We start from the raw sequence: 21,643 nt of genomic DNA, 5'->3' as shown, positions 1-21,643 counted from the left end.
TGGTGTAGTTAGTCCGACCAGGCTGGTTGGTCGGTTACCTCCCTCCACACAAAGCGCCCATCATAAAGGCCGTACGGCTTTGGTCATTTTCGAGTGGAGTCGTCCAAAGCCGGCAGGAGAGATCGCATTTTATCAGCGAGCTAAAAATAGACTCCCGGTGGGTGAACTGAAATGGTTATACAGTATCGACCTGGTGGGGTGGGGTGGAGAAAAAGACAAATTACATGTGCTGAAAGTAAGACGAAAAGCCGTATTTTAGCTGATGATTAATGGTTGGCTGTTTGGGGTTAATGTCTCATAAAGGGGCCACGTCCACACTTAAGGAATGTTTACTTATGCAAGAAAAGCTCTTTTGAACACTCACTGGGGCACTGAAGGGTAAACCTTACAGCTCAAGGGACACATCGATTTATACAAATATTAAATGAAAAAATGTAGATTTTACTAATATTTCAATTTTTTTTATTTTAATAATCCAAATCATTTTAAATTGCATTGTTTATAATTTAGCTACAATTCACCATTTAATAAAATGAAGAAAATGTTTATCTTACATTTTTTTTATCTCATGTAAAATTACTTATTTTAATAAGTCATGCTTAAAATGTTTTTAAAAATATTTGTATTTTAAATGTTTTATAAATTGTGTATTCTAATCAAAATGATCTTCCTTTTTTAAATTGTTCCATCAATTGTTTAAAATGTACATCATGAACCAATTAGTTATTTTAATAATTCCTTTGAAAAATTGTATGATTAAGTTGATTACATTACATTTTTAAATTGGTCTTGTCAAACTCATTTAATTGCAATTATAATAAAAATAAAATACATGAAATTGTTTAAACTACGTATATATACAGTATGTAGAAATACAAATGAATACATTTGTAAATTTACCAACTTTGGTATAAAACACCTAAATTAATGCAACAAAGATTACAGGACTCTTGATTATGTTAATGCACGGTAGTGGCGCAGATGGAGCGGGCTGTACGTGGCCCGTGGGCCATACTTTGCCCATCCTGCATTCGACAAGTTGACCCCTGTTGTTGTTTTTTTTTTTCCTTCCCCCCTTTCTAATGTTTAGCAGTAATCCTTGTTGTGTTAAAGTAAATTCTAGCACGCGCTGTGCGACCTAAAGCTTTGCCGACTGCGCACCTTTCGGGCGAAAGCGGCTCCAAATGTGCCTCGTCCACAAAAAAAAAAGGTCTCCTAAAATCTGCCTCGAGCGCAAAGAGTTGTTCTATTTTATGTCATCCACTGGCGCTGAAAACAGCAAAATCAACAACAATAAAATTCCAGAAGGTTAAGACACGTCATTTTATTCCCTGGAGCCACCATATATACACATACTGTATATATACAGTATATACACATTATTCACTATTTAAAAATGTATCTACAAGTGTATATTAGAATCACAGTTTGGATATTCCACACTGACAGAGCCCACAGAAATCATTGCACAGAACCAGGAAAAGGATATTTATACAAAAAGATATATATTTAAAAAAAATAATAATAATAAATCACATTTTACAGGCGTCAGTTGAAAGCTACCCAAATCATTTTTCATCAGAGGCTTGCGAATCCCATCGAAGCGACTTTCACGCTCCTTGTAATAGCCGAAGGATTTGATACCTCACACCACACGCTGGCGTTGATCTGAACGATCAGGATGCCGTGTGAAAGCGCGCACACAGTTGCTGCAGTTCGCAGGGTAAAAGCTGGAATTTTGGGAAATCAATTTTTAGAAAGTTGACGCAGACGTGTCATTATGTCATTACATCTAATTATTCGATTGCGGTGTGCTGTGTCGCCTTGTAAAAGCACCAAGATCCTGCGCTTTGCTGGGTTCTGGTTGAAAGGATGGGCGCACAAATTCCGCAGTTACAGCGCCGGTGTGGCTATTTTGTTGCATTTCCGTGTTAAGAGTGTAATACGTTTATGATTTTCTCCGAAACAACCAAGCCGGAGGGCTCGTCCTCTCACAAAGCGCGCCGAAGCAGTTTTATGCGACGCCGCGTGAGATATGATCAAATCAAGACCCTTTGTATCGACTGGCCGTCGATACAAAGGACTGGCCGTCGATTCCCTTCATCAAAAGCAAAGCGCGATTACGGCGCGCGATGGAACAATCATCAAAGTCAACGTGGGTCGGTCGAGCCAATAAGACCCGACCAAGTGCAGCGAGGACGTGAGCCCCAAACCAAACCCTCGGCGAGATCGAAGGAAAAAAGCCAGCGACTATTGCAGTGCACATACATGGCTTGGACCGGCAAACACAAAAAGAACCAAACTAAAAGAAAGGACGCACATTGCACTTTGTCCCTGGATAGATTTGTTTTGCAGCTACCAAGATAGAGATACTTCGACTCAGTGACACTACAAAGACAGATAATAAGAATACCTCAACATTTAAGCCATTTCCATACTCAGCAAGCGAAGTTGAGCCCTAATTTACATTCAAATCAACGCAAGTCTTAAATCCCGCGTGGTGACGTACCCAAAGGAAAAAAAATAAAAATAAAAAAATAAAGGAAATTCTACAAACATGGGACAGTTGACACCTGTTGACTTAAAAATGCAAAATTTTGCTTGCCACAAATATGTAATTAGGTGTGATTTTAAAGTGGGTTTAGTGAGGGGGGGGGAAAAAGCTTTTTTTAATTTTTTTAAATAAAGTAACTCTCACCCAAGAAGCTAATTACAGTGCACAACATTTTGTGAAAATTCCTACTCGATTCAACTTTACGATTACTTTTTTAAAAATTATATTAATTTAGTAGATAGAGATGTGGGCGAGTACTAAAAGCAGGTATCGGTATTAGGCCGCTTAATGAATTGCTTTTGTAAAGTTGTTACGATTGCATAGAAATCGTGTTTTGTTTTTTTTTTCTTTTCACTTTACGCTGTCTATCTCACCTGACTGCTAACCTTGTTCAGTTCCTGTACTGTTGCGCTACTGCAATAAGAGCAACGTTATTCTAATCTTCATTTATTTTATTTTGAACAAAAAAGGAAAAGCAAAAATGGAGCCATGAATTGAAATCAGAAACTGAGCAAGAGAGAAGGGAAAAAAAATATAATAATAATAATTAAAACAAAAAAAGAAAATCGCTTTTTTTGTGGGTCAGGAAATAGTGCTTTCAATTATAATTGTACAAAGGTGAGCAGAAAGCTAACAAAAATGTTTTGTTTAAAAAATGTTGCTTCTAACTTATCTGGAAAAAAAGGCAATATTTGCACTAAATGGCAAGAATTTTCAATTTCCGGTCACCTTCAAGGTCGTAATCATTACGATCCAAATCCAAATTTTAAGTCATTGGAAAGAGAATTTGTTGTGACTCGTGAGAGAGAAAGGAAAAATGTTTGAGGTAATTCTCCCAAAGTCAATTTAAATTGACAGCAATCCTAATGTATCTTATTCAAGAAAACAGAACTTTAAAAAAAAGGGCAGGAACAATCAAACATGGGGAAATAAAATCAGTGAAACAAAAAAAAAACAACAACAACAACAAAGGAAAATGAATTAAACTGAATCACATTCAGACTGGCATTAAGGAAAATGAATTAAACTGAATCACATTCAGACTGGCATTATGTACAATTTCTTCCATTTCAAAGAGCTTCTGGTTGAGATGCTTGCAAACGTCGTCTAGCACCGCGTCACAAAATGGCTGCCGCTTCACATATGGACTGCATTATTAGCCAGGCGGCTTTTTGAAAATATTTTGGCATTGAGGTTTACTTGGCGGATGGCGTTGTCTACGATAGAACCAAGAGACAAAAAAATACCCCCCCCCCCCCCCCCCCCCCACCACACACACTTATGAGTCCATTTTGTTTGTGAGAATTTCCGCCGAAGAGTGAGTCTACATTTCACAATCTCCTAGCCAGTAAAACGTCCACAGAGGAATCGCGGCATGGCTCACGACCAGGAAGATCTGTTGTACCAAAAGAGGCGCAAAGTCGCCGGGACAATTCAAGTAAGTCGGAACGTGAAGAAGAAAAGGAGGTGGTCTCCAAAAGGATGCTACTGGCACATTCGTACGAGTCCTTCATGTTCTGGATGCAAGGTGACCAAAAGGTGTTCCGTTTTGAAAAGCCCGTCCTTCAAATAGTCCTTGGTCCTTGACTTACTTCCTCCTCGCTCCGTCTACGGGGTCTCGCTGCTGTTTTATCAGCTTCTCGATCTCGGCGCCCAATGTCTGAAGGTTCTCCTGGAAAATGAGAGGTCCTGAGGTAAGTTTGGAACGCTGATTTCATAGATCAGAGATTCGCAAAGTGTTGTACAAGTCCACTAGCAACAAGGAATTTGAAATGTTGAATGTCAATATTTCAGTACATATACTTTTTGTGAAATCTTTGTGTGGTGGCGCGCTTTGGGATTTCTTTATAACGTAAAATATGCATTTAGGCTCAGGGAAAGCGCGACTAAAACAGTTTTGATGCAATGGATTGACATTTGATACAGTTGTATTTCCATTATTTACGATGGGGAAAATGCTTACGTTGCTGTTGACATCCAAACAAATCACAGTCCGGAAACCGATTGTGCTCGAGGTGGACTATCATGGAATTAAAAGGAGGCTTTTTCATACCCAATCTTGAGTGTACCTTGAGAGTGATGTTCTTCAACAGCGTGTCCTCCAGCACCGCCTGCAGCTTCCTGTTGATCTCCAGCGACAAGTCCAGCGTCAGGCCGCTGTCGGCCGGGTGGGACGTGTACAGCGACGCCATGATGCCCCCCCGTCGGCTCAGGTGGGCCTTGTTGAAGTCTGACGCCTCTGACGAGAGGGCCCCCGACTCTTCCCTTAGCACGTAGCTCTGGATGATTCTGCGCAGAGCAGGAAGACAAGACGGGTCAGTGGCCTCTTTCACACACAGATACGGAAAGCCCTCTGAGCAGTTATTTGATATCGCTGACGTCCACCTTAAGGTCCATGTACTAGCTTGTCAGACAATTCCGTGCACAAGAACAACAACTGTTTTACCAGTAACGCAGTTGTCAACCCGTGCACAAGTTTTGCCTCAATAGTAGCCAAAGTCGCTCCACATAAAAGGACACCCTACCGGTGAGGACAACGAGTGGATGTCAAGGGATACTGAAGAAAAAAAACAAAAAAAAAACTCAAATTTTTTTTGGTGAAAAGCAGTTTCGGCATTTCTTCCATATCCTGGCTGTCAGGGATATCGAACCAACGCTCACATGGCTTAGAAAGCCATTGCCGCATTGAATTCGAGATCCTTGGTATCCAGCTTAAGGTCGTACCAGCAGACCAAAAGTAGTGAGAAATATGTTCAGTTGGATATCGAGTAAATGCTCAAACAGCTTTCCATAAAGACCCAGCATGTATGTGCCGTTTACACAGAACTCAGCAAAGGGGGATATTACCGCAACTTTCACACAGTCAGATATATTGCCACGGTTTTATTTTTGTTTCAATAAAAAAAAAGTAACTTGACAAATCAATTTAGGGGTTTTCTTGAAGGTGGAGCAGACGGGACTACAATACTGGTCACTAATTGGAGGATCCTCATTAAGACAAACTAAAGTTAGGTTTTCTGTAAAATAATGAAATATTGCAAAATGAAAGCAAGATTTCACATTGGGATTCTAATAATAATAGAGCTTGGGTTTTAAAAACAATGATGAGCTGACTTGAAAAAGCAATTTACTGAGGAGGTAACGTAACAGAAAAGCAAGCCAGTAAATAACCAGCCAACCGTGCATTGATACTTTCAAATAAAGAAGCTAATTTTAGGCTGCGCACATTACAGCTGCAGAAAAGCGAAAGTCAGCATTTCACCTGCAGTGGAGATAATAAATATGCTGACTGCAAACGAGCGAAGAGGAGTGGATAACATCGCAAATATCTTCTCCAATGTGTTCCTTCTTTAATTAGTCTTTTTCCTTCTGCATACGAACAAGAAAGTCAAACTAAAAGACAGGAAACACATGGCAATGTAAATATACGAACTACAGTGAATGTTTGTAAGCATTACAGAAGAGAACTGCCCGCAGCATAAAAAGACACCTCCACACAAACGCAGGCTCCACATAAAAGGACACTTACCTGATACGAGACGTGCGTCACGAGTGCGTTTAATTATAATAATACAAAAAAAAAACTGACAGAACTTACACCTGCGGCTGTAGGCCGATGGCACGTCAAAGTTTCGAAAAATAAAATAAAATAAAAACAACTTTAAATAGCGGTCAAGCATGTTCTCAAGCAGTAGTCAGCCAACCACCAGGGGGCGAACACAAGCTGCCTATATAGCAAGCGAGCGCAACCTGCAGCGAGAGTCTGAAGTCACTCGGCGGACTGATGACGATATTAAGTAATTTCGAGAAAAAAGTACAGCAAATATTATATATATGTATTATATTGCAACATGTGATTTTGATTATTCTTCATTTGTGGAAAAATTAATAGGCTTTACCCTTAATAAACGCCTGGCACTCACTGCAGCGTAGCAAATAAACCTGGGCCACTTTGTGAGAAAATCCAGAATATTTTCGCCATCTTCAAATGTGTGAGGGGAAACAAAAAGAGAACCAAATCCCGCCCATGCTTTGGAAAGAGCAACACCCCACTCCCACCTCCTCCTCGCCACTCAACTGACAATTTTACAAAGCTATTTTTAGCTCTTCGACCGTGGGATCCGTTCGGAATTGCAATGTAGGTTGAGCCAAAATGGCAATTGAAGAGTATTTGCTGGGAGCGATCTGATATAGCACCTCAGTGGACTGTTTGCACATCATCAGTGGATTTAAGTCAATGGATTTGCTCATTACAGTGAAATGGATTTAGTGGCAGCAGCTATGAGTGCCAATTAGGGGAGGGAAGGGGACTCCCCGCTTTCCTGCGGCTTGGCAGAGGTCCACTTGGGTGCGATTGCGCTGACATCCTTCACCCCCCCAGCTCATGGCCGTGAATATGAATCATCGAATATGCATGCTAATGCATTCTAGCCCCCCGACTCCACTATAAATAGCTCTTAATGAATCTTGGCACAAAGGACGAAGGGTAGGTAAGAATTTGGAAGTCTGTGTTAGCGTGTTGAGGAGGGGGTGCGGGGTAGGCCTTGTCATTAATGGGTCTAAGCATATGATGTCCTTAAAAGGTCAATGGAGTGATGTATGGTGGAGCTCAAGATACCTGTAATAATTCAAATTAATGGAGCTGGGTTTTTTTCTTTAAATTCCTAATGAAAAATTTACAAATTCTTCTCTCTTAACCGCATTAGTTTTACATACAGATTTGTAGCTTGCTAAATAATTGGTTACAAAATGATTTAAATGATAATAAAATAGCATGAATTATACTCAAATACAACTTTTGTCCTACAATTGGTACATTAAAATATATTTGAATCGAAATGGTTCATTTCTTTATTTTAAATATAATACAATTAACATTGGCATGCATTATTATATTAAAATAAAAACAAACACTTGTTACGTTGCTTTTAGCCTTGATTCCCCTAAAATTGGTCAATTCTAGTGTATTTATTCATTTATCTCAATAGAAATTGCGAAGAATAAAATAAAATCCACTATTTTACACATAAATCATTTTATTAAATGAATTCATTGTAATTAATACGTTATAAACAGCACAAATTATTGTCAATAAAATACACAAATGTATTATTATTGTGTGCGTGTGTGTGTTTTACGTCATCTAAGTGACCTGGCCTAACTGTGCGTTTTCAAATTTAAAGGTCGCCTTTAGCACAAGCTTCCAGACCACTGGTGAATTTGAACAGAAGCAAAAAAGGAGTACATCATCCCATAAAAAATTTTTCCTCCTTCTTAAACTTATATGATAAATAGCATAGTATCTGCTCCACCATATTTTTACTTAAATGAGTTACCACATTTTCAAAATGATGATGATGATGAATCTGGACGCAGACAACCAACAACAAACAACAAATCCATTCATTCTCCCTGCCTCTATTGAAACTCACTTGGTCTTTTTACGGATCTCCTGCACCAGCTGCTTGATGTGATCCTCCATGAACTCAATTTTCTCCTGCTTGCGGGCCAGCGCCTTCTGCAGACGGACGATGCGCTCCACCAGCACGGCCTTGTCCACCTCCGGGAAGCTGTCCACGACCACCACCGAGGGACCCGAGTGGCTCTCCGGCGAGCGCTCCTCAACTGCGCCCCCGTGGCGTGCGTTCAAGGACCCTGGTGAAAGGTAACGGGCAATACAAGCAGTCAGCTAACATTTTTCAAACAACTGGTATTGCTCTTTTTGTGGGACGTCTCACGTGTCGAACAATTGTAAAACAACTCCTTTGATGACACTGGTGTGATGAAAGATTTTGAACAAACCAGATGAAGCACCTGAGGAACTCGATCGGCTGCCCATGCTGCCGCCATCGCGGTCGCAGCCTCCATTCTCAACCTGCTCCAGTCGCTTTCGAGCTGAGACGGAACAGAGAGGAAGGGAAAAATGTATTTCTTATTGTAATAGTCAAATAAAAACCCAAACGAACAAATTCAACATCATTTCGTGGTGGGTGCAGCAGGGTGTACAGTGAACCCTCATTTATCCAATATTGACAGACCGTAAAAAAACATCCTTTTAAGTTTTAATCCTCTGACACGCTTTAAACACATTTAAGCTTATTAAAACATTTTTAGAACACATTGTAAACATATCTGAACACAAAATAATAATAATTGCAAGCATAAAATGTATAGCAAATACAGTATGTATCATTGCGGCTGTATACATTCATGTGCCTATATGAGGCGGGGCCTGCTGGGGAGGAGTGTGACATCTGGGTGTGAGCAGTGGCTGACAGCAGCTCCTGCGCTATTGACTAACTGCGTGTACGCATAGATTTGTGCCTGAATCGTGTGTGTGCACGTTTGACGCGCTAATCTGTGACTCAATATGTTCGTACTTATTTTAGAAGCGTACGCACAACTAAGGCAGGATCAAGCCAGTTTATTTCTGTAAAAAAATTTTTTTTAAATTATTTCTATTGCACAATACAGTGCTCTTGTTCTTCGTTGAAAACATTGTTTTGGTGGCGCTGGAACGGATTAATGGCATTTCCATTTGTTTCAATTGGGAAAGCTGATTAGGGATAGCAGTGCTGAGTCACGAGCATGGTCACGGAACAAATTAAACTTTTACATCAAAGCACCACCGTACACTATAAAAAAAAAATATACATACATATATATTGCTTAAAAAAAAATTTCAATATAGCGGGGGCTTGAACAATGGAGTTTAACAGCGGGGGAACACTGCACAATTCTGTGCTCATCAAAGGAGGATTGTTCAGCCTTAGCGGAGGTCTGCACTCGACTGATTACCATTCTCGGCATCCATCTATTTCTGTCTGAAGCAGAACATTTTGATTTCTCACCTAATTATCTTAACCTTCACGTCACTGTATTCATTATTCATCACGCACTTCAATCGTGTGCATTTCAAATCCTTAACATTTAAATTGATGCCAAAGCAAAGCCTTATTACTTTCTTCACGCCTGCGCCAATAAAAGTGATGCCGGTTGAGATAGAGGGCACGCTAAGCTCCGAAAAGCTTGGATGGGGGAAAAGAAAAAAAAAACAAAGAAAAAGAAAACGAAAAAGACCAGAATGATTAGAAAGTTGGTATCAAGTCTGACTGTAACTACGACGAATGATCACAGGCTGCCTCAAGGAATCCTGAACTACTTTCTCAGCATGTATGCACGTCTCGTGCATACGCGATCACAATGCTGAACTTGCCGTGTGTGACTAGCGAAACAAGCAGGAGCGAGCGCGTCAAGAATGATTCTTTGCTATTTAGCGGTATACAGGCGCTGACAGCAGAACTTGAGTAGTGTGACAGCAAGGACTTTTTCAACAGAATACCATTAAAGTAGTGCTTCTCCAATTAGGGTTCCCGGACCCCTGTGAGCCATAGCTAGAGGGCCCATAATTTGCAATCAATTATGTCCTGTTATTTTTAAAAGTGCATCTGTACATAACAAACCAATTATGCCAGTCTTTGTTAGTTTCCCGTCAAATCCCACCAAAACATTATTTGTTATCATAACGTTGACTTTTTTTCTTTAAAAAACAGGCAACTTATTAATACCTATGGCATTTAGCAGTACACATGGTATTTATGTTTAATTTAGCCAGTAAAACTAGACTGGGCTAATGCAATGTTTTCATTTAGCAGGAGAGTGATTTGAAGCATTATGGCTAGAATTAAAGTTCATTATGTCCTTATTAAGTGGATTTAAAGGTCGTTTCCCGACCTTGTGTCAGCTGCTTGGTCAGGTCCTTGATGTTGGCCGCCTGTTTCCTCTTCTGAGTCACCAGCTCGTCTCTCAGCTCGTCGACTCGCGTCTTGAGCTGGCCTAGCTCGCCTTCCAGCGCCGTCCTCTCCTCCTGAAGGCCGCGCACTTCCTGCTGCCTCAGCACCTCCTCCCGCTTGAGCCGTCGCGACTGCAGGATGAAGGACGGAGGGGAAATGAAGGAAAGAGGCTACATCAGCCGCGTCAATAGATTTTACATTTAGGTGCAGCCGTACAATGAGATCTGACTATCGTTTAAAATTACATCTCAGGCTAAATGTAATTGCGTTTCGAAACATATTTAAGAATACCAATGACAAAATGTTTGATTCAAATTAGTATCATTAATTCATCCATCCATCCATCCATTTTCTGTACAGCTTATCATGACTCGGAGCGTGTAACAGCTGGTGTTACTCATGTTGTGGTGAGTGTCATGATTTCCTTCCTGAATGGCTTGGCAGTAAACATCATTACTATTATTATACTATGCACCTGTTCAGATGTTTCTTTATGTTGATAAAAAAAACAAAAAACAAAGCAGCACAAAATGGCCATGTGGCAGAGGCTAAAGGGTTAATCAGTTGCAGTCATGTGTTCCTTGACATGTCATTCATCAGCGAGCGCTCCCAACCTTGTCGTCCAGCGCGCTGCTGGTCTCCTCCAGCTCGGCTTGCAGCTCGGCGAACCTGCTGCCGAGTTGATCCAGCTGGGACTGCAGGGCGTTGCTCTCCGACTGCAGCTGCGCGTTTTTGCTGCTGAGCTTCTCGGTGAAGCCCAGCAGCTCGGCCTCGCGCTCCCTGCTTCCCTGCACGTCGCGCTGGAGGTCGGCCATCTGGTTGTTCAACGAGTCTACCTCGTCGCATCGGGACGTGAGCTCTTGTTGGTCCCTGTGATACATCCCAAAACAGTCAATCAACTGGAGAGAGGTGTGTTTTGAAATGGATTAGTTATTCAAATTAGGCAAGAAGTAGGGCAGAATGCTGAAAATTAAATACAGGAAATACCAATTCAAGTGTATGACGTGGATAGAAAATATATTTGCATGGTGATAGACCAGTTTGACCAGTGTTTCCCAACCAGCCAAGGTACACACTGTATTTCAGAAAAAGATCACGAAACACCAGCAGACAATGTCATAAAAAAGTATTTACAGTAGAGCGTTGACAAACAAGTTTTTTTTTTTTTTTTTTTTTTTAAGAGTTGTCGCTCGGCCGATTGTTTTATTTGATTTGATTTTAAACTTGAGATGCCAGTGCTGTATGGTGGCAACTCGCTTCAAAACAAGCAGAAATTTGGCATATCGGGACCTCTTCTTCAAAAAAAAAAAAAAAAAAAAAAAGCTGTTAATCGCCACTCCCAGTAGACGTTCACTGTCAAACTCAACATAAAACATAATTACACATTTTGTAAAAACAACGACATAGCTATGCTTGGGAAAGTCTGCTAACAAACAATACAAAACGCCAGAGACGAGCTAACAAAACTAGCATTGACGCTGCCGTAGTTATAACTCTCTAACCAATGGATGTTTGAACACAAGGAGACTGATAATAATAATATATAAATAATAAAAATAAATACAAGCATATATTCTTTATCACTTGTGAAAAATGACTAACATTACTGTAGCGTAGTTACAGTTGTGAGTGTTAATATTGCTGCATAACAGAGGATTACCATACCTTGAAACACATGCGGACTCCCGCATTATGGCTCTGATACCACCTCCAAAGGCAGAAAATATACAGGTCGCCTTCGTCAAAAATTCCGTGTCAAAAAAGCAACATTGGAAAAAGCAGAAAAATGGCAGCTTTTACTGGTAGTATCAAAGGGACTTGGTGATCTCTTGCAATATTCAACTTATTATTATTTTTTTAAATAAGCTTGTAACATTAGAAAAATCCTTTTTCTAAATGGTTTAAATTTTTCCAAATTTAAATGTAATTTCTTGTAACATTCAAAAGTTTTATATATATTTTTTTTACATGCTTAAAAAAAAAAAAAAAAAACAGCTGCAAATAAATGGCCCCCACCGGTATGTCAAGTGCAAGATTTTTGGCCAGTGGACAGATACCTTTCATGCTGGTCCTGGAGCGCGTCCATCTTGTTCAGCTCATCTCTCTGGCGCCCGATCTCGGCTTTCTGCCTGTTGATGATCTCCCGGTATTTGCTGAGCTCGTCCTCCCAGCGCGGACGCTCGTCCTCCAGACACTTCAACTGCAGAGTGTGACAAGCTGGTTGGAAGAGGCGCAGTAGCGGCGATAGCGCGATGCCGCCGAGCGGCACGCGCCGTGACACAAACCTTGGTGCGAAGAGTGTCCAGCTCATCCATGCTCTCTTTGTAACTCCTCTTGAGGTCTTCCAGCTCTTTGGCCTTCACGCGATGCACCTGCAACAGCCGCAAATCTGTCAACCTCAGAATCTTATAAAAAGAAGAGTAGTCCAGACTAAGAGTTTTATTGCTATAAGAAACATTTTTATCCATGAAATCCTACTTAAACATGATAAATTACAACCAAATCTGCGAAGATTTGGCGGAGATATAAGCCTCCGATAATGGGTATAAGTATAAAGCGTCATCCGTTTTGATTTGTATTTTACAGCCGCATCATTTAAATCAGTGTTGCCTTCTTGTGAAATTGTTTGTGTGGTGCGCTCATTAGGAACATGAAAGCAACGTGTAATGATGTTTTGTCTCATCTTTTAAACAAAGCCATTAACAGGACTGGTGAGAGTCAACTTTTCCAAGAAGATGTTAGTGGGCCGCGGTATCCACGACAACCTGCAGCTAAATGAGATGGAGGAAAATGTATTTGCTCCGTTAATTCATGACAACCCCGCTTATTTCGATGCTAATGGAGTTGTGTTTTGTATAATTTATGACTCTCTTTTGAGCATAGCGGACTAGGATAAAGGAAGAAAATCAAAGATTTCCAGATGCCTTGTTCATTAGAGGGAGCGGTTATATTTTTCAAAATGGAGCGAATATAAAGTCACGGAAAAGCAATGTAATGTTTGTGTTAAACGCGAAGGTTGGGAAGACAAAGTAGCACGAGACGATTAAATTGAAATGGTGACGTTTCACTCAAAACAACAGCAGCTTGAAGAGCTTTCTAATTATGCGTTCCAATTTGAGGCTTTTGGGGTAAATGAACGAGGCGGCGGCAAGACAGGAAGTGGGTGATGTCTTCTGGGCTTGCTGTCCGAACGCTCTGCTTCATATTGATTATTTCTAGGCCATTTATTTTTAAAGTGTCCTCCCTCTTAAAAAGGAGGGAGAGCAGAACAAAAAACAGGCCATTGTGTTTGGATTAAGAACATGTGCACATGTGTATGACATATTCCACGCGAAGGCAATTAAGTGTCTCAAAGTGATGAAAATAAACATTTTGGGGCCTCTTCAAGACCGGCAAGTTATGAAACAATGGGTATCAGGTGTTGATTTCCACTTAACATAATCACATTTTTTTATTATTATTATTATTTTCTTTTATAAACCCACCAGTATGTAAATATGGGAGTCATTTCTACGTGGACAAAATGGTATCACCTCTAACTGGTCGGTTTGTTCCTGCTTGTGTTTCGCCAGTTCTCCTTTGGTCTCTCTTAGTTTTGCATCCAGCTCATTGGATTTGATCTCTTCAGATTCCTACAGGACAAAAAAAAAAAAAAAAAAAGAAAATCATGTCAATGATGTCATTCAGTGTCTTGACCTCTCATATCACAGCAGGCAGCTTTTTACCACCACCACAAGGTGAATATGAAAACTGCAGCTAAATTTTACTTTTAATATTATAATTTAATTAATTATCAACCCATCCATTTTCTAAATCGCTTATCCTAACTAGGGTCGCGGGTGAGCTGGAGCCTATCCCACCTGATGTTGGGCGAGAGGCTGGGTACACCCTGGACTGGTCGCTCGTCAATCACAGGGCACCCCAGGTGTGCCAATATTTTTGAGAACGACTATAAATAGACACATTATGCTTTGATGGCAATACAATGACGGTTAAGAATCTTCAACTTTTAAAAGTGCACAGCTATGATGGTGAGAGACATTTTGGACAAATTATTCCAAATTTAATGGACCTCAATGGGGATTTTTTTTTTTTTTACAGTTGGCGGTAGACCAGACTCATAGAACAGATTGTGTTTTGCTGTATAATTAAATAAATATAAAATATATCAGACCTGGTATGTTCTGATCATGTCCTGGCAGTTCTTGCGGATCTGCTCCGTCTCCTCTTTGGCTTGCGTCAGTTTCGACGTGACGTCCCTCAGCCTGTCTTTAGACTCCTGCACACACAGACGGACAGAAACAGGATTCCTTCATCGAGGAACAATCTTTGCCAAACATTGATTCCCATTTGACATTGACTCTTGCGAGTGTTGCGAAGATTGGTTCAGCCATCATTTACTTAGTCTAAAATGGACTGTGGGTCTGCACTTGTTACTGGCCATTTAATGATATGATGGGTTATTGATCTTTTGTGTGTGTGCGTGTGTTAGGGTGAGGACGATAGACAACAGACAGAGATGTTTGGGCCTGTTACATTTTAGCTACTGATGCCTTTGCTGGGCGCAGCTGAAAATAAAGCTTTTTTTTTTTTTAAACAGTCATTATCAAGAAATAGCAACAACCGTAATGATGCGTTTCCTGCAGGGTCATTACTGTACAATTTTCATCCCATTTCATTGTCAATCAAATCAAAAACACAACTCATGTTTTTTGTCAAAAGGTTCTGCAAATAAAACAGCACAGTCGCGTCTGATGAACAAGATGGAATCTAAATGAAGACTATGGACATTAAATGCACATTAAAATAACATTTCGAGTCAATTTAATTAACTGTGGGACCATTTACGATTCGTCCATTCAGGAAGACTCCTTCGATCGGGGCTGCTGTTTTGGTTAGTAACAGTAACAACAGTACAAACCAGCTCAGCAGTTAACTCTTTAATGTCTGTGTGTGGACAAAAATGACACTTGCCTTGTGGGCATCGGCCTCACTCTTGAGTTTGTTCTGGGCCCATTTGACCTTGATAAGATGAGAGTTGATTTCGTCCTTCAACTTGTCCACCTCGCGAGTCAGCCTGCTGACCTCGCCTTCCTGAGGACGACAAAGCAAATGCAATGCAATGACTGCAGGAACAAAAAAAAGGTGTTTGACTTCTTGGAATAATTACAAAACAAAAGCAAAAAAGACAGACCTTGGCGTCACACAGCTGCTGCAGGCGGCCTCTTTCCTGAGCGAGCTGGTTCCCTCGCAGGGCCTGTCGGTCCACTTCCTTTGTGGCCTCCCGCAGCCTCTTCTCCAAACTCTCCTTGCCCCGTCTCAGGTCCAGGGCCTCCTTCTCTCCACGCACGTATTTCATCACCATGGTCTCCTTCTCTTGGCGCGCTTCCTCACACTTCCTGTTCACCTGGGGGGAGAGTAGCGGTGGTTTATCTCATTAGCAGTACCTTGACTTCTGAGTGACCCGACTTACAAGTTTTTCCAGGTACGGGCCATCGCTCGGCCAATTTTTTGTAGTGAGTTGCAATCCATAAATTTAAACGGTGGCCGCTAAATGATGATGATGCAGCAATCAGTACGTCCAACCTTGTCGCCAGTCCACTTGACTTTACATCTGATAAACATCGGCTCACTGCAGCGTACGGTGTTTGCCGTGATGTGCCCGTCGCACAGCAGAGGAAGCGTGCGCTAGGTGACATGAAGCATTCATCCTGGAGGATGGCCAACTTTTGAAACCCCTCGGCGCTATTACGTGATAAAAGCGGTGTTCCTCAAGCTCTTATTGTTCAATGGACGGTGAAATTAAAACTTGTCGGCTGTGAAGAAAAAATAAAAAACTCAGCATCTGACAAAGTGGCAACCCTGTGTGCGCAGTTCCGGTTGAAAAATGTCGATTTACTTTACAGGTGATTATTTCCAATAACAACAAGTTTGAAGTGTGAAAACCTCACCGTTCTTGTAGCGCAGGGCAAAAAAATAAAAACAACACTGAGCTTACAGAAAACAATCATTCTTCTTGCAATAAACCGACAGGAAGTGGTTGTTTTAAACCCATAGATGAATTCAGTTGTGGAAAGGTTGTGCAATTTTGTATTATTATTTGTTTTAAACTCCACCATAAATTTCGGCTTTACAGATGCCACCTCTGCTCTGCAGGCAGATTGCGACATGGTGGTAACAGTTGCCATAAGGCAAGTTGGCTTCCCCCCCCCCCCCCCCCCCCCCGCTGCGTACGCACACGTTTGCCCTTTAAAATCATGCCATGCTTGTTCAAATTTTATTTTATTTTTTTAATGTGCAGCACTTTGTTTCAGTTGCAGTTGTGGTGCTCTCTAAATAAAATTCAGTTCAGTTGAGTCTGCTTGCGAGTCACAGCGGTATCAGATGTCCGCTATTGCACAGCTTACAAAACGTTCTATTTTTATACTTTTATTTCCGCTGTATACAGTGCACATTCTTTAAAATCTACGCCATGTTTACTCGTGAAACATGTAGGTATTTGTCATAGTTATAAAGGTAATTATAGCCACTGAATAGCAGCAGGGGAAAAAAGGTATATTTGAGGTGTACTGTTTCATTATTCTTTTTATTTAAAAGGAGGAAGCATCTAGCAATTAATTGGGGTTGTTTGAGGAAGTACAGCATATTGTCTTTGAGAACTCGAGCATTAATAACCATAAAAACGAGTGACTCATACAATCCTTGAGGTTATGACCGCTTGAGAAACTCCTCAAGCCACCTTTAAATCAGTACATTAGTCCCATTATTTGAAGCTATGGGGCAAATTTGCCCAAAAAAGCAGGTAGTGTTGTGGACTACAAAATGAACACTGGCCAGAGCAGTGAGTCTAAGAAGGAACAAAAGAACAAGGTGACTTGTTTATCAAAGAGCCATAAAGCATCGGGGTCCTGTTTTACCTGTTCCAGGCGGTAGGTCATCTCCTTCTGCATTTGCATCAGGCCAGCCTTTGCCGCCTGTTCCTGATGAATGAGTTTGTCCCGAGTCTCCTTCAGCTCCCTCTGCAGCTCCTTTCCCATGCCCTCCAACTGTCAACACGCGCGCGCACACACACACACACACACACACACACACACACACACACACACACACACACACACACACACAGACTGTTTTGGAAAACAGGGTAAGCGTGTTGTCGGCCAACGTGTCAGGGTCCGGCCACACCTAACCTGCCAAACAAGGGCTGCTCTATGCGGCCAATTAGCAGGGAAATCAGATTTTTTTTATTGACAAGGCAAGCCTGTGTTTGCCTTAATTGCTCCCCATTTTGTATGTGATGTGATTAGTATCAATCTGTCTGTGCTGATAAAATCTCGTCCTTGTGTCCTCATTGAACAGAGCACAAACGGTTTATGTATCAAAGAGGAGAATGTGTGTACGATATGGTTTGAAAGACATACACATGACATTTAAAAAAACAAAAACCCGAAGGCCAATTTAGCCATTCAGAAACCTGAAGAAAGTCCTGCCCAGAAAAAAAAAAGCACATTGACAACAACGGAGAATGGATTTCCTACATCCATATTAGTGACTACCAAATAATAACATCTTTAACAACGTGTTGCGGTAAATGAAAATACCGTGTCAACTGAAATGTGTCTAAATATAAAACAAAAACGGCACTAACTTTCCTGATGGTGCCTATGTGCTGCTTCTCCGTCTCTGCTCTCTTTTTCAGCTCCTCCTTCATGTTGTCCTTCTCAGAACAAATGCCCAGGATTAGGTCCTGGTGTCTCTTGTTTTCCTCCAGCAAACTTGACAACACATACACAGTGCATAAAGACTTTCACAAAAATTTAAGCCCAAAAAAATAGTGACATGTTCAAGAGCTGACACTAAACTGAAATGCTGCGGAATTCATTAAATTAATGAAATGTAGAATATGAGATTTGAATTTGGAATGGTTTGAGTCAGTCAGTAAATGTGAAAGACGATGGTAAATGTGTAAAATCTTTAATTTTGGAATTTCATTGTGAAAATGTACAAATTTGGGGAATGTTATTGTAGTTCTGTATGTGTCAATGAACTGAACAGTTTGAATTTGGAATGGTTGGAATTGGTTGCAAAACGGGGAAGAAGGAAGTAATTAAGTCAAATGTCTGCATCAATTGAGGAATGTCATTATGGGAAATGTGGCATAGTGACAAATGTGGAAATTTCACAAATGTGAAAAATGTTTTCCCAGATGTATTGAATGAGATCAACAGTTTGAATTTGGAATGTGAGGAATATTTGTGCGTGTTAGGAAGAGTGAATTATTATTATTATTATTTTTTTAATGGACTGAGAAACAGACAGTGAGTAAAATGTCAAAAAAGTGGGGACAATAAAATGAATATTGTTTTTGATGCAGACTAACAGCATTCACGCAACAAAAGAAAATGTCAGAATAGTTTACCTCTGGATGGACTTTTCCTGCTGTGCATACTTGTACTGGACACACTTCTCAAAGACCAACATGCATTCCTCCTGCTCCGAGGGGAGTCCATTGACGGGTGGGCTTCCTTTCCTCCCGCGTTCTCGTTCAACTTCGGGAAGCTGACACGCCATCAGCTCCGACTCCAGCTCGTCCAGCAGAGACTCCTGCGACAGGGACCGCTGGATCTGGGAGATCAGCTTCCGGCTGCATTCCGTGTCATACGGGCTGGACGTGGAATCGGAGGGCGCCGACGTGTCGGCGCCACTTTGGGGGCTGGAGGCGAGCGAGGAGCTGACGGTGTCCGACGTGGGGGTGGAGGGGCCGTTTGAGATGCCGGACGTGGTGGTCGTGGAGTCAGGGGGTGAGTTTTTGCAAGTGCTGTGCATTGATGGGGATGATGGACTCTGGGATAATCCATTGTGGCTGAGCGGCGAGGGCTCCTTGCTGACGGATGACTCCTCGTCGCCGTTCGGAGAATCTTTGTGAAAAGTCAGCAAAGGTTCTACAGAGGGCAGGCTTTCAACGGCATCACCTGAGGCCACCAAAGAGCTTTCATTTAAAAGATCCGGCTTGTTCTCTTCGGTTGAACATGTAATACTATCACAGTTGCCATCAGAGGCAGGCCCACCCGCTCCCTCTTGTTCCTCCATCTTTGTCTTTGAAAAACTATCTGTTGTAGTTTTGATAAAGTCCCCTTTTGTCTGCACAAATTCTTCTGCTGTGCAATCATCCGACGTGGGTTCTTGTTTTTCGACTTCACGTGTGCAGTTGTGGAGTTGCGTCATCTGTGGGAATTCACCTGTCAACTCCACGTCAGACCCCTTCATCTCGTGCGCACCCGAGGCTGCATTGGTTTGTTCCATGGCGCCTTCTATGCATCACTTCTGTCACATCGGGGAGGAAAAACACAATGGAAGGGTGCCAAATATTGTTTCAGGCTATTTATTCAAACTAAAATACCTACAATAAACCTATGCTACTTTGCTTGGCTGGATTGTGAACAGAATCCCAGGAATATTCATTGTAAAGGGAGCCCACAAAGTTCAATTCAAAATAAATATTTAAAGAACAATTCATGATCAGATTGATGAGACTATGCGACAGTGATCAATCCATCTTACATTGCTTGATGACGCCTGTACTTATGCGTTTATGTCTTAATGTATATTTTGTTACAGTGGCTTGTTTGCTGTAGTACTCAGTAACATATCTGTAGACGATGAATCTGATTCTGTAATTGAGTACCGTCTTGATGTGTTTCATCTACTACTACTGTTGCCCACATACAGGAGGGAAAAGAAAACAAACAAAAAAAACAGTTATATATTTCTCATTTTCTGTGTCTTATCACACACCTTGTAGGTGTTAAATGCATTATGAAAATGCTCCAGTTGTCTTTACTTTAACGTTTGAATTAAACCAGCTAAGCGCCAATGGGCGTGGATGCTCTTTTTTGACAGGTGTCAGCTGTCACGATAATAAGCCACATCATCGGCTTTTAAGCCCTTGTTAACACAAATCTTTGGGTGCAGCTGCGCCGTGTAGATTTCACACCACGTCGTGCTTCTCGACACGCGTTTCTTTCTCATTTCTAACCATTTAAAGCGAGCAAAAGCCTACTATGCAGATGTTAGCACGCAAGGTTATTAGCTTGCTCCGCAGCACGTTGAGCTCCGACTCAGCCGTAAATGAACACCAAATAACACAACAACATATGTCAAAAGATAAATAAACGACGAGAAGACATTGGTCTCGCTGACTAGTTTCACATGAAGCGATAATGAACGCATTAAGCTAGCATATGTGCTGTTGTTTCCGTAAAGGGAACACGCATTGGAATAGAAATGCGTTTATATTCACCAACCGAGCGTGGTAAATCCATGAGTAGCACGATTTTTTTCAGGCAGCTTGGGTTATAAAAAAACAAAAACAAAAACCTGTGAACTTTTATCCGTGGGTCTGTCTGTCTGTCCTGCCAGCTGATCGGCCCAACAAGTCGTTTTTCATGACACATCAACAAATATGGCCACTGCAGGGGGGAGGGAGGGGTGTGTGAAGGACGGACACGTAAACCAATGAAAGTTAACTCTCTATGCGACGTCAATACGTACTTCGCAGATTACTTCCTGCCCCTCCTTGTCTTCTAATGTCAGGTGTGGAAAATTTTGTGCTTCAAGACCCACATTTGATTTTAAGTCAAAAAAAAAAAGACATGGAAAACGTTTTTAAAAACGCTACAAAATGCCATTGTTTATAGTTAATGTGATCAAAATTAAACCAATTATTTGATAAAATTAATAATTTGTTTCAAATTTAAAATATGTGTTTATTGTGATAGTAAAAACTATAAAATATATACAATAAACATTAATAAATAAGCATAAATACGATATAACAAATATTTATTAAATGTAAAAATACAATAATACAGTGACGTGCAGTGAGGTTCATGATTGGTGAGGCACTGAGTCAGTCACGTGACATCTGGAGCTCTATTAATCCTCAACTCAACACTGCCACATGCTGGTTGTGCCACCGTACATACCAGATTCCACTGCGCACTTTTAGTGGCTTTTCTGGTCGATTAGAAAGACTAAATACCTTCACCTTCATTAAATATATTAGACAGTCTGTTAAACGTCAGTAAGTGGAGTACACGTGTGATAAAACGTATATTATTGGTGATGTAATGAGGAAACACCAATGCCTCTTGTGTGACGCCACGGACCAATCACAGCCTGCCTGAATGGATGTGTGCGTGGTCTCTTGAAGCGTCATGGGGGCGATGACGCAACGTGACTTGTAAATGCGCTTCGTATGCATTTGAACAGGGAATATCAAAATTCTGCTATTTTA

At 41.1% G+C, this 21,643-nt stretch overlaps 1 protein-coding gene across 5 annotated transcripts; it reads right to left on the bottom strand.

The window, feature by feature from the left end:
- Positions 1-1,474: 1,474 nt before the first annotated feature.
- ccdc186 (coiled-coil domain-containing protein 186) lies at positions 1,475-20,815 on the bottom strand. 5 transcript variants are annotated; one of them, XM_061705371.1, is made up of 16 exons: positions 20,725-20,815; positions 18,767-19,671; positions 17,996-18,122; positions 17,265-17,393; positions 15,542-15,754; positions 15,322-15,441; positions 14,522-14,626; positions 13,881-13,979; positions 12,633-12,719; positions 12,405-12,547; positions 10,962-11,217; positions 10,289-10,478; positions 8,357-8,449; positions 7,987-8,209; positions 4,624-4,843; positions 1,475-4,226 (listed from the first exon to the last, which is right to left on the bottom strand). In XM_061705371.1, the coding sequence occupies exons 2-16, from the start codon at positions 19,648-19,650 to the stop codon at positions 4,143-4,145; spliced, it is 2,973 nt and encodes a 990-aa protein (XP_061561355.1). In that variant the 5' UTR covers positions 19,651-19,671; positions 20,725-20,815; the 3' UTR covers positions 1,475-4,142. The 5 variants fall into 5 exon arrangements, with proteins under 5 accessions (XP_061561355.1, XP_061561357.1, XP_061561354.1 ...); XM_061705373.1 differs by having other exon boundaries at positions 18,767-19,668; positions 20,725-20,806; XM_061705370.1 differs by having other exon boundaries at positions 20,652-20,803.
- Between the last annotated feature and the right edge of the window lie 828 nt (positions 20,816-21,643).

The sequence above is a fragment of the Phycodurus eques genome, chromosome 19, assembly GCF_024500275.1.
Source record: "Phycodurus eques isolate BA_2022a chromosome 19, UOR_Pequ_1.1, whole genome shotgun sequence".
Lineage (NCBI taxonomy): Eukaryota > Metazoa > Chordata > Actinopteri > Syngnathiformes > Syngnathidae > Phycodurus > Phycodurus eques.
The sequence above is the reverse complement of the archived record's forward strand: the minus strand, read 5'-3'. Positions and strand labels throughout refer to the sequence as shown.

Coding starts and splice junctions, on each gene's coding strand:
- ccdc186 (XM_061705371.1), bottom strand. CDS start 19,650: ATGGAACAAACCAATGCAGCCTCGGGTGCGCACGAGATGAAGGGGTCT. Junction 17,394..17,995: donor ACATAGGCACCATCAGGAAA/GTTAGTGCCGTT, acceptor GCGTGTTGACAG/TTGGAGGGCATGGGAAAGGA. Junction 4,844..7,986: donor GAGATCCGTAAAAAGACCAA/GTGAGTTTCAAT, acceptor TGCTCTGCGCAG/AATCATCCAGAGCTACGTGC.